The sequence below is a fragment of the Budorcas taxicolor genome, chromosome 11, assembly GCF_023091745.1.
Source record: "Budorcas taxicolor isolate Tak-1 chromosome 11, Takin1.1, whole genome shotgun sequence".
Classification (NCBI taxonomy): domain Eukaryota; kingdom Metazoa; phylum Chordata; class Mammalia; order Artiodactyla; family Bovidae; genus Budorcas; species Budorcas taxicolor.
In genome coordinates, this window is record NC_068920.1 from 52,443,208 (window position 1) to 52,455,525 (window position 12,318).

Consider the following 12,318-nt stretch of genomic DNA (forward strand, 5'->3'; position numbering starts at 1 on the left):
GTGGCGACAAGCCCCCCTCTTCACCTGCCGGATTCAAAAGGCTGGAAAGGAAAAGCGTGCCCACCTCCAGTCCTCTCTCCTCCCGAGTTCTATCATCTACAGATGCAGAAATCACGCCCCAGCGACAATCAATGTCTGACACATAGCCTCGGTAAAAAGGCGACGCAGCGCTCAAAGCCATCTAGGAACAAACAGAAGTCAGCACCTGCAAGGTCAAAGTGTCACCAACATGCTGAAGAAGGCTCCATGCAGTTATCCCCGGTCTAGAAGCACCAGCTTACGCCAACCCTGCAGGCTCTACCACAGGCACTGTGCCTGCCTGCTCCTGGGGAAGGACGGCGGGAGTGACTCCAGCCCTGGCCTCTGCTTCCTTGAATCATCCTCTCTAGACGGTGAGGACAGGCGGGATGAGAGAAGGAAAACAGCTACGCTTGAACTTGACGTTTAACACATAAATGCCTCGCTAGCTAAAGCACTGCTAAACTCTTCAGCTTAGACGCTTATCCAGGAGCTCTCCGTCTGCATACTAGTTGTGTTAGTTCAGTTCTAAATGAAGTCTTAACTGGACTTAAATAGCACATGGTCAGCAAATTTTGCACATGCAGTCTTTATCTGATACAAAAGAGTAGTTAAAATTAGGTGTGATTTCTACTTACGACAATTGGGCAGATGGTAGCCAACTGATCATAAAGGTATCTGGCCTCAGATATGCTGCAGGCTTGGAAAGTTACCTGTTTAAGAATCACAGATTATTAGAGAATAATACAAAATCATCACCATCCTCCCCAAGGAGCCAGTCTGAGAAGGAAGGTCATTGCTCATGGCATGTGAGGTCATCCCACTGACTGCATCACTGAAGCCAGTTTTAAAAGCTGTCTCAGAGGAACTTGTCTAGAATATGGCTTTAATCATGTTTGCATGGGACATAAATAACCATGTTCTGATGTCAAGTAAGATAAGAAGTCAGGAAAGAAAACCAGGACCTGTACTGACAGTGAAGCTCAGCCAGGCACTTCTCCTCCATGGCTGGCCATCTGTGTGCCGTTGGCTGCGGGCTTGTATACATTTTGGTACAAAAGGAGAATCTGGAGATGTGAATAATGGGCGTCAAAGCTCCCCACTGTGGCACAATGGGTAACAGCTTGGAAGGGGGCAGGACTGTAGAGAAGGCAGGAAGAGAGGGCAGTTTAAACACTTTGACTGCCCAGGAGGAACTGCAGGCTGGTGGAGGAGGCACAGAAGAGCCACAGCGGGCCCGGAGGCCGGTGGGCACAGACCAGAGAGAGCAGACCTGGGTCTGGGCCCGGGGGGTCCTTGGGCAGGTGGGGAGCTGCACCACCAGGACACGGCGGGCTTACTGAGCCACGGAAGAGACCAAGAGACCCTGTAAGCACGCTTTCTTCTCAGGTTTTTGATTGGTGTCTCTTAGACAGTCTAGTACACACTCCATTTACAGGCCAATTCTGGAAAAGTCAACCCTAGAAAAATGTGCTTGAGAAAACTGGCGGCTGGAATTCAATAACCACGTTACAACAGTGATACAGCTTACAGCTTAGTTATTTTAAGTATATTTAAGAGCTAGCTTCCTTACCCCAAGAACGAGAGAGGCACAGCCAAACCAAACAGGACATCACTGCCATTAATGATGGGAAAGGAAAAAAGTATTCTTAACACCTTAAAAAGGTATGAATATATGAATGGTTTTGGCTTCTGGTATCCTTTCAAAGTATCATATAAAGAAGAGAAGCAATTTCCCCTCAGGAAAATGAGGAGGGGGGAAAAAAGAAGAAACATTGATTTTAGGAAACTAAGTACCTAAAATTTATCCAGTACCCAGTGTTGAAATCACAGAATTTTCTTGGGGTGGGGGGTAGGGAGGGAGCCTATCGTAACAGGCATGAACTTATTAAATGATTCCTGAAAAGTCCCCCGAGAGTCAAAAATTTGAATATGGTTAAAATACTTTTTATTCTGTATAGTGAGTTGCTCAAAAGCCTTAAAACAATACTTTGAAATAATTTTGTCCTGCTTTCTTGTAATGGGTAGTTTCTAGAGTTCCACTTAAAAGATAACAGAGAGACTTCTACGGAAATTGGTGGAATCTGTCTCATTTTCCACTTACTCACAGTAGCTGGGCTAAAGACTTTTAAGAGTAGTATTGAAAGTGGGGTGGCTGGACACGCCATTTAGAAAAAAAAAAAAAGACAATGTTAAACCCATGACACAAAGCTTAAACTAGATGGAAAACTGTATCTACAAGCAATAAAAATGCCAACTACCTGCCATTAGGACACATTTGTTTGTATAAACACTGTATCAAGGGAAAGAATGATCCCTTTGGAATGGGGTGACAGTGTAGTCTTCCGCAAAACACCTTGGTTTAATAGTAAACCGATGAAAAAAGGCAACTGGCCCTCCGACAGCACTGCTGCAATTTTAAAGCCGTGCGCTGTTAAGTTCTAGAGTTTAATGGCTCTCTTCAGAAATATTTGTAATTAAGATAGTTAAGTAGATATGCAGTTAGAAGTCAAAAGGTCTCCTTTGTTATGCAGTGTACCCAGCTGGAAGGAAACTCATGGCCTAGGTTTGTTTGGCAGACACGCTTTATACCACTTACATCAGTAAGTCGGGGAAAGCGGGGGGAATGGGATCCTCGGCCACGGTTAAACACACTTAGCATGGATACATCTGAGTCTGACATTCAATTCTGATTATACATAGCTGGAAAAATGAACACATCCGAGATCCAAGTGCAGGAAGGCATGCCTCTGTGCAAAGCTGCCTGAGATGGTGGGACACAGAGTCACCAGCCATGTGTGCAGAGCAGAGCCACCCCACGTGGGGCCAGGCTTCACGGTGCTCCAACCAGCCAAGAAATTGGAACTAGAAAAAAATCTCCTTAAGTAATAACGAGGCCCTCCTTTTTATCGGAGATTTTGAAACATCTAGTTTTGAGCCACTCCTACTTCTAACATTTTATTTTTTTAAATTTGTATTTACTTAGTTTTGGCTGCACTGGGCCTTCGCTGCTGTGCGTGGGCTTTTCACGGCAGCGGCTTCTTGTGTGGAACACAGGCTCGAGGCGCACAGGCTCAGCTGCCCTGAGGCATGCGGAATCTTCCAAGGCTAGGATCGAACCTGTGTCCCCCTGCACTGGCAGGCGAATTCTTAACCTGGTCTTTAACCTTAAGGTGGTCTTTTCCTGGACCACCAGGAAGGTCCCAACATGATTTTAAACAAACTAAAGATTGAAACCAGTATTGCTGTTAATAAAAACAAAAGAGTATGAGCCGAGTCAGACTTAGAAAGGGCCTTAATATAAACTCTTCTTTCAACTGCTGAGAAAACTGAGGCCAGAAGGGAAAGGAGTTAGCCAAGTACCCGAGAGATGACAGCTGAAGCCTGGATGCAGGCTGGCGGGCAGCCTGAGGGGTCCCCCCACAGACCGCCTATGGGATGGGGATGCATCGCTGCCGTAGGCACCAGCAATCAGATTAGACCCGGGGTGCGGGGGGAGCAGTTTAATCATGTCATTAAAAGAGAGGCTATTCTATGTCCTGTGAAACAGCCAGGGCCAAGGCAAACCGGGGCTGTTAAATATTTATTCTTTTTATACCACTATATAGCCTTACAGGAAGATACATTGTTTAAAGTCCAAACAATCCTTCCCTTGGACCACAAACTCACTGGGGTGCATCCAGGGTTCATTTTCAGAAACAGACTTGAACAGTGTTTACAATCTCAAAGCTAAACCATCACTAGATGGCAGCAGAAATTAGGCACAGAAAGAACTGAGACAGTGGCCTTGGAACATTCCACATTTTAAGTTCACGAGCAACTATGTCTTTGCAGTGAACTGAAGATTTTGCGAATTCTGTTCAGTGGTACCTTCCAATGAATTTACTAATATAACTTCAGTGGTTTTCAGAAAGATGTTACTAGTTACAGTAATATTTCAACCTGATGAAAATTTTTAAAACGAAACTCGCGCACCTCAAGAAAAGAAGGTAATCAAGACAAGTGGAGGCGGAAGCACCTCTCTGGGTCTTTGCACGGTACCTGCAGGCAGCAGTTGCCCATCCCGAAGCCCATGGCGTCCATGTAAATGTGGTCGGGCTTAGAGGCCTTCGCGGCCTCCTCGTCCTCAGGGAAAGTCTCTATAAATGGAGCTGGGGTGTTCTTGTCCTTAAAGACTGCAGTAATAAAACCAGAGAGAGAAAGAGGAGAGAGCAGGGAGTGAGAGAGAGTCAGCATCAACAGCGGGGCAGGGGCTGCCCCCTCCCGCCCACGGACTCACTGGGCACGTTGATGACCACTTTCTCGCCCCTCCGGTGCCGGATGTTCCTGGTGAGTGTGCTGAAACAGACAACAAATGTCCTGAGCGGGCTGCCCCAAAACCCTCATACGGAAGAAGAATTTGATAATACAGTGCTACGCGGGACGGCTCCTCCCTCAGACAAGTCCCCTAAGGAAGCCCTACAGAAAAATCACATGAGGGGTTTCCTGCAGCCTCGCCTGAGGGCTCCTGCCTGAGGACGTCACCCTCTCTCCTGTCCAAGCCCTCTTCCCGGCTCCGGGTGACTCCCCAAACCAAGCTCAAGTGTTTAAGGTCTGCCGTGGTCTGGCCTCATGCTATGCTTCTAACATTTTCCATGTTAAGTCCAAAACCTGAGCCAAGTTGAAGTCCTCACGTTCCCTGCGCCTCACAGGACCCCAGTACCTCATCGCTGCCCCCATCCAACCCCCAGCTTAACACCATCTCACGGCCCACCACCTGATCCAGAAGCCCCCAGGCATGCTGTGAGCACCGAACATGTGGCCAGTCCTAAAAAAGACGTCCTCTCAGAGCAAACACACAGCAGATTTTTAAGACTTGGTTTAGAAATAAAGTAAAACTTACTAGTAATTTAAAAATACTGATTGCAAGTTGGATGTGTGTGTGTCATTAGTCACTCAATCGTGTCCGACTCTTGCGACCCCATGGACTGTAGCCCACCAGGCTCCTCTGTCCATGGGATTCTCCAGGCAAGAATGCTGGAGTGGGCTGCCATGCCTTCCTCCAGGGGACCTTCCGGACCCAGAGTCAAGCCTGAGTCTCCTGCTGTACAGGCAGAGTCCTTACCGTCTGAGCCACCAGGGAAGTTGGATATAGCTATAAATGTAATTCACTATTTTTTTTTTAACTTTTTTAACGTGGCTACTAAATCACTATTAAAATGACATGTGTGGCTCGCATTATGGTTTTACCAGGCAGGGCTGCTCTCGGGAGGCCTGCCTTTGACCCCCCTTCCGCCCCTCCCCCCCCACCCCGCCATCAGAAGCACCTTCCTCTGTCGGGTGTTGCCATCTTTGGACATAATCTACCTTTTCTTACAGCTGACCATCTCCTCTTTGGCACACTCTAACCCTAATGTTGGAAACTAAGCTTCTGCGTCTTCCTCTTCCCCAAAGATTCCATGCGTAGCGGGTGTGAAGACGTGTTACAGGGAATGAACACTGAGCTGTCACAGGTCCCTAACTCTAGGTCAGGAGCCCGGGTTCAGGATGACAGGGGAGACCCAAAGGTACAAAGCTGAGATCAGACCGGTGTGGGTCCTAAAGCAACCTGAAACCCTGGAATCAAAACTCCAGAGCAGAAGGTAGCGCGTGCCTATTACACACACAGGCACTGGACATGTCACCCTATGGTCAAGGTACACGAGCAGGGTGAGGAGATCACGGGCACTGGAGGTGAAAGATTAAAGCAACAACAAGAAAGCTTCTCCAAACAGGGACTGAAATGACCTGGGATTGAAATGACTTTGCAGCTAATGAACAACCTTTCCGATGACTCGGAAAACAGGCAGACCCAGCCTGGAAACAAGCGGCGAGGGCCATGCAGCGCACAGGAGGGTCCCGGCGGGGGCAGGGACGACACCACCCCCAAGGCAGGGGCCGGGAGCTGAGTCTCGGCACTCACCTGAAGCGCGGGTGCTTGTTGATGGCTTCATCGGGAAAGAAGAGGGACTTGGAAGCTCCTCCTTCCACCGGGCTGGGTTTGAACTCAGGCAGCGTGAACCCAGGGCAGCCTAATCTACAACAAATTGAAGAACTAAAGAGATAGAATGTGTCTCCAAGGATTAAAAACTCGCAAGTGCCACACTGCCTTGTTCAGGGGGGCCCAGGTGTTCTGCCAACCCCGGGCCCCTTGCAACCAGCCCGCTGCAACCTGTCTTGCTCACCAAGCTCTTCTCTTGTGATTGCAGCCTTGGGCTAATTTATCAAAAGCCTCTGTCCACCCAGAGTCTGCAGGGCACATGTCACAGCCGCCTCAGCTATTTCCCCCAGGAGCTTCTGTCTGAGGCATGCTCCTGTACCGGCTGCCAGCCCTGCACACCCTCACTTCCCGGCAGTGTGGGTGCCCTGGGAAGGGTCTCCTGTTTCCTGCCTCTGCCCAGCACCTCCTGAATCCCTCCAGATCAGGCAGGTCCCCGACAGGCGACCCCGTTCGCCTCCGGGATTCCCCCGGAGGCTGAAATCCAACCCTATTATCTCACTAGACTTAAGAAGCACTTTAATTTCAACACAGAAACAAAGCTCCGCTTTCATCTGTAAACGTAAAGCTCAAATTCCACATCACGGGCAGTGACGCCACCAGCTCTCCCAAGTTTAAGATCACTGCTGAGTGTGCTGGGGGCGGGCATGGGACTCACAGAGCAGCGCCAGCAGAGGAAGAGTGGCTGCTGGGGGGCGGGGGTGCAGTTTCAGGGTGGGGAATTTCTGGCCTCAGAGCCAAAACTAGCTGGTGCCTTCTTTATTTTCAGCTTCACCTTTAATAAAACCGGTTGCCCGCAACCACCTTGTGAAGAACAGTGAACTTGCCCATCACATCTGGAACAGTCCCAGATGTGACGGGGTCTCGGGAGCGTTCCTGCAGCAGCCTGCGTTATTCACCCCGAGCCAGAAGCCTTAGGAGAAGCCCTCGCAGAGAGTGACAGACTGAGGGCCGGGGACTCTCCGCTGACCAGGGTCAGGCTGGAGCGGGGAGGTGAGCACCAGCGCGCTGGGCAGGAAGTGGGCGGCTGGGACTCAGACCTGCACGCGCAGCAGGGCCTTCCCTCTAGATGACCCATCCGACCATCTGACGGCGCCTCCAGGGGTGGGGACACCCTCCACCTGCCCTGCGGGGCCAGCACTGGCAGGCGAACAAGGCCACAGGGACCAAGGAACTGCACTTCCGTTTGCGTCAGCCTGAGTAACTGACGTGTCAACAGTCACGTGAGCACGGGGTCACAGGGCCACCCTGCAGTTGCACCCGTTTATGAACAGAGAATCCCCATTTACACTGAAAAAAGCCCATTCTTCTCCCTCTTGATCCCCCAATAAAACTTTCCTTATCACTTAACTGTGCATTTAAGATTAGGCTTTTACAAACCAATAATCATTACTCTTGTTTTGCTTACAAATCCAAAAATACCCTCCCATCATAGAAGATAAACTAAAAAAAAATTAGATTTTTAGAATAAAACGTATTCCTCGCTCAACCTTCCTTCCTTCATAACGTGAGAAAAAGAAACTTCTCTAAAACATTTGATGAGGTGCTTCAAGAAGGCCTCGATTATTTCGATGTGACCATGGAGATTTTAAAAAAGAAAATTCCCTTTAAGTGTCCTAAGACTGGTGGTGTGACTTCTGAATGCCTGTGTTCCCAGAGGACATTTATCAGGAAAAGGAAAGAAGGTATAAAAATAGTTCAGCGTGTTCCAGGCTTTGGATACCAATCCTCAAAGAGCTTCTGAACTTTGGGGAGGTAAGCATACTTTGCCACGACCTGAGAGATCTCTCGCAAAGATAACCAGATTTACGATTTGGTAGAACTGCATTCCTGCGTACAGGTCCTACATAAAACCGTGTGATATTTACGCACCTCATTCTAAGCCAAGGGCAGAATCCCACTGACTTCATATTCACTCTTGTGAACTTGCAGCCATAAGCTGATTTGACGAGAAATCCTAACTTGTTTCAGCGTGATCTGAACATGACCCGACGGCTCCCGTGTTCTTTGTGTGCACCGCCCATCCCAGGAGCACTGAAGCCAACCTGCTGATCTGATCTGCGGGCAACGCGTGCCCTTCCTTATACAATGCTCCTTCCCCTCGGCCTGGGGAGCGTGTGGCCCTCAGGTCCTCCCCCAGTCCCCCACCGCTGCCCCCACCACCACCGGAGGCCAGCATGTGACTTGGCCTGCAGCTCTGACATTACAGGTTCGGTCAGATGCTGTGTGACGAGGATAAACCATCCACAGTACGAGAGCTGCAGGGTCAAGTGTTAGGTTGTGATCTGCTCTCTGGACACCGGATGCTCTGGAGCACCAGCTGCGCACGTTGACACAGGGACTAACCTGGGAAAGGAAGTGATGGTGCAGAGGGCCTGGTTTTCCCCCAGGAGAGATGTGGCCTCTTTGCGCCGTTTCCTCATGTTGTCCTCAACCGTGTTGAATTCAGACATGGTCCCACCATACGGCTGCCCGGGTGTCCCCTCGATCATGTAGCTCCCATATTCTGGTCTCCAAAGGGTCGGATGGCTGCAGAGGAGAAAAGGTTTCGGGTCCCTCTTACTCTTCTGCTGCAGGCTGCTCCCTTTTCAGTTTTGAAAAGCGGCTTCCAAAAATTTAGAAACCACTGGGTATACAAGAAGCCAAGAATGCTTTATGGTTCCCAGAGTCTGTTAATCTTCCATAGCTCTTTAACTGTGTAAGGGTTACAAGTGCTGGGTCCAAAATATTTATAAATAACTGAGCCGCACGGAGGGCACGCACTGTCCAAGACAAACAAGCCCGTCCACTCTGTGGGGAAGGGCGTGAGGGCTGAAGGCTCCTTCAGTTTAACGCTGGGCTCCAAATGCAAACCCAGCCTCCCAAAATTTAGTGGGCAGAAAAGTGAACATGCCCTCTTCACCTCTGTCTACTGAAATAAAGAAATATTTTTTAAAAAACATCTTTCCAGCCAAACAAAATCCATCTGCACGTTTTCTCTGGCACCATGGTTTGTGATCTTGGGAACACGTTGCCAATTTTTTTTTTTTTTTTAATATTTAAATAGTAAACAGACTTTATGTGGCATTTACTCTTCCAAGCTCTCACTAATGTATTTAGAGTGTGAGCACCCTAAGAGGCACCCCTGATTTACAGAAGAGGAAACTGAGGCACGGAGAAGCGACACCCCTCACCTAAGGGTGCCCAGCTATTGAGTAGAGGGAGCAGGATTTGAACCCAGGCAACTGGGAACCAGAGCCTGAGCCCTAAACTGCTGGGCTCCCTGGTCTCCTGTACGTGGGAGGAAAGATGTCACGCCGGTGGTCCTAACAGTTTCAGAAACTGGAAAACAAGGCCCCAGTCCATCAGCTTACTTTGGGTTCGTCCTTTCCCCCTTTTCTTGCAGAGTTTCAAGAAGTTCCTCTCCAGACAGGACCAGTTGGGCTTTTTTCTTTTCATGATCAAAAGATACCAACATGTACTCCACCTATTGAGAATAAAGGAGAGAAAGATGAACATTCCTCCATCCAGACTCGAGCTTGATGCGACCTTCAGGAGAGAGAGAAGCAGGGAGGTTGGGAAGGGTCACAGGGAGCTGAGGAGTCACCCTGGCTTACACGACGGCGCTTGTATGACGCGAAACCCGGAGACAGCGGCCAACAGTGGTCTGGCAGGAGGACCAGAGCTCTCACTCACGTCTGTCTTCTCCTGTTTTACGTAGTCCCTTCTAGAAAGGTCAACACGCCCACTCTGACAAACGGTACTTCGAGAGAGAAGTTTTGAAACTAAGATTCTGTAAATTGCGGCTCCAAGAAGCAGTCGCGTTTTACAATGTATTTCCTCAGTGGGCTTACTATAAATTTACGAAAGGGGTTACCTGGGCGTACTCATCAAGGTAGGTGACCCTTCCTCACTGGTAGGCTACTTAATCACCCCACTATAAGCCCTGCTAGTGGACCATTAAGTCATAATCAAACACATCGATATGGAAGTGTTAGCATCAGAGTTGTGGCAATTTCTTTTTTAAAAAGTATACGTTTCTTCATTACTTTAATTTTTTTTATTAGTTATTTGGCTGCACCAGGTGTTAGTTGTGGCCGGCGGAATCTTTAGTTGGGACATGTGTGATCTAGCTCCCTGACCAGGGATCGAACCCTGGCCCCCCTGCTTGGGAGCACGGACTCTTTGCCACTGGTCCGCCAGGGAAGATGCTCGGCAAGTTTGTCTTGGTTTCTCAAGAGCAAATTCAGGCCACTTCCCCACTCTGAACTGACACAGAATTTACAATTCAAGGTGCGCTAGTGCATCTATAACAATACCTGGTGGAATTCTGATAAAAATCAAGAGTGAAATACCAAAGTAAGACTTTTCTGGGCTGAGTATAAATGGAACCTGCTTTTGTTTTCCCTGAAATTGTGTGCTTTAAGTCATGAGAGCTGGGATTAATCCTGAAGGTTGTGAACCACTATTTATGGTTAAAATAAGACACACAGCATCCATATGTAAGTGAAAAGATCGGAGCTGGATCGTTCAGGGAAACATGTGAGAGCACCCTTTGCACAAGGCCCCAGACCTGTGCCACAAGGCAGCCGGCTCTCCAGAATTACCTTGTCTGGCTCATCATAAAAGAGGCAAGCAACAATGCACCCAGTATCTGCCTTATCCACCTGACATTCTGCATGTAAATCCAGATCCAGCCTTAAAAACAAACCAAAGCCGGGAAGCCCAGCAGCAGGCCTGGGGCGGGGGTTGGGGGAGGTGGGGGTGGGCTGCTCCCCCTGGAGGAGGGCTCTGGCCTGAGCCTAATTCACATGGACCCGCCTCCCCAGCCTTGCAAGGTGCTTGAGTCAGACATCCCTATCAGAGACTTCCAAGAGACTGTTTGGCCCTTCAGCTAAAAAATACAAAAGGGAAAAAATGTTAGTAACCATAGGGAAACAGCTTGACAACAGGCTTAAATGAGAACAAAAAATAAACTTTTATTAGTTGCTGTATGGACTGAATGTTGGTGTCCCGCACCTCCAACCATATGTTGAAGCCCTTCACCCCAATGTGACTGCATTTCGAAGTGAGGCCTTGTGGGGGTGGGAGTGTACCTAGGTCAGGAAAGTGGGGCCCTTTGATGGGACTTGTGACCCTCAAGAAGAGATGAGGAAGATGAGTTCTCTCCCCCATGCGAGGACAAAGCGAGAAGGCGTCCAACTATAAGCCAGAAGAGCGCCCTCACCCAGAACCAAAACTATCAGCATTTTTGACTCCGGACTGTCTGACCTCCAGAACTGTGGGAAATAAATGTCTGTTGCTTAAGCCACCCAGTCTGTGGTACCTGTCACAGCAGCCTGAGCAGATCGAGACAGCTGTCTTATTGATGAGTTCAAGTCCCTGCTCTTGCCTCTCTATTATGAATTTTTTAAGTTCAAAAAAAAATGAGTAAGATGGCTTGATTTACGTACATGAACCAGAAACGTGAGATGTGCACCTGTACAATCACTCAGTGTTCAAATGCCAGGAAGCTGCAGGCTGCAGAATCTGGAATTGCTCCCAACGTTTACAAGTTTTCAGGTAACACCTACAGATTCAGGGCTCCTGAAAAGCTAAAACCTGATGGAACAGGAAACTTTGTTAGGTCTCGGAGGATATATGAAAATATCCTAAGTATGAGAAACAACTTTACCTTTAAACAAGCATAATGAGCAGTGGTCTGCTAGGAACCTCTGGATCCTCGTCTTACCCACCACGCACCGTAGGCATGATCACCCACTTTGCAGATGGACAGAGAGGCTGAGCGGACCGCCCCGGGCAGCGAGTGTCAGCAGCGATCTGAACCCCGGCCTGCCTGGTCTCAAGGCCCAGCACAACTTGTTGCTAGGACCACAGAGGATTTCAATCTTGGATAAGGATAGGAATAAGCTTTCTAAAAGAACTGTTGTAAGCTGTGAGGCAGGGAAAGGTTCTAATACTGGCTGCAAATCTCTCAGCCTGGATTATACCTCCACTTTATGAAGTAGGCCTGATGTTCCATCATAGAAGCGGAGCTCACACAGTTCCAGGTAGAGATCTAAACTGATGGGTTGGCTTGCCTCTTTAGGCCCAGCTCAGATGGTCATTGCTCTGTGCTGCATTCTGAGCCCCACACCGTCCTTGCCCCGCCCCTGGTTCCAACACATCTGCCCTGCACCATCTGTTGGGGTGAAGTTATCTTCTTAACAAGATAACATGCTTCTTCCGGAAACAGAGATGAAGAGATACTCCCCTGCTGACTGGGTTCCCACTGGCTGTCTATTTATCAAAATGAGCAAGAACGT

The 12,318-nt window shown here is 48.8% G+C and overlaps 1 protein-coding gene across 2 annotated transcripts in view; it reads right to left on the reverse strand.

The window, feature by feature from the left end:
* GCLC (glutamate-cysteine ligase catalytic subunit) overlaps positions 1-12,318 on the reverse strand; it is a 44,742-nt gene that overhangs the window by 10,254 nt on the left and 22,170 nt on the right. For both annotated transcript variants that reach the window (XM_052648267.1, XM_052648265.1), the window contains exons 2-8: positions 9,388-9,500; positions 8,381-8,563; positions 5,960-6,073; positions 4,298-4,356; positions 4,060-4,193; positions 657-731; positions 65-181 (exon numbers count right to left, since the gene is read on the reverse strand). In XM_052648267.1, the coding sequence (XP_052504227.1) occupies positions 65-181; positions 657-731; positions 4,060-4,193; positions 4,298-4,356; positions 5,960-6,073; positions 8,381-8,563; positions 9,388-9,500 (795 nt within the window). The remainder of the gene's footprint in view (positions 1-64; positions 182-656; positions 732-4,059; positions 4,194-4,297; positions 4,357-5,959; positions 6,074-8,380; positions 8,564-9,387; positions 9,501-12,318) is intronic.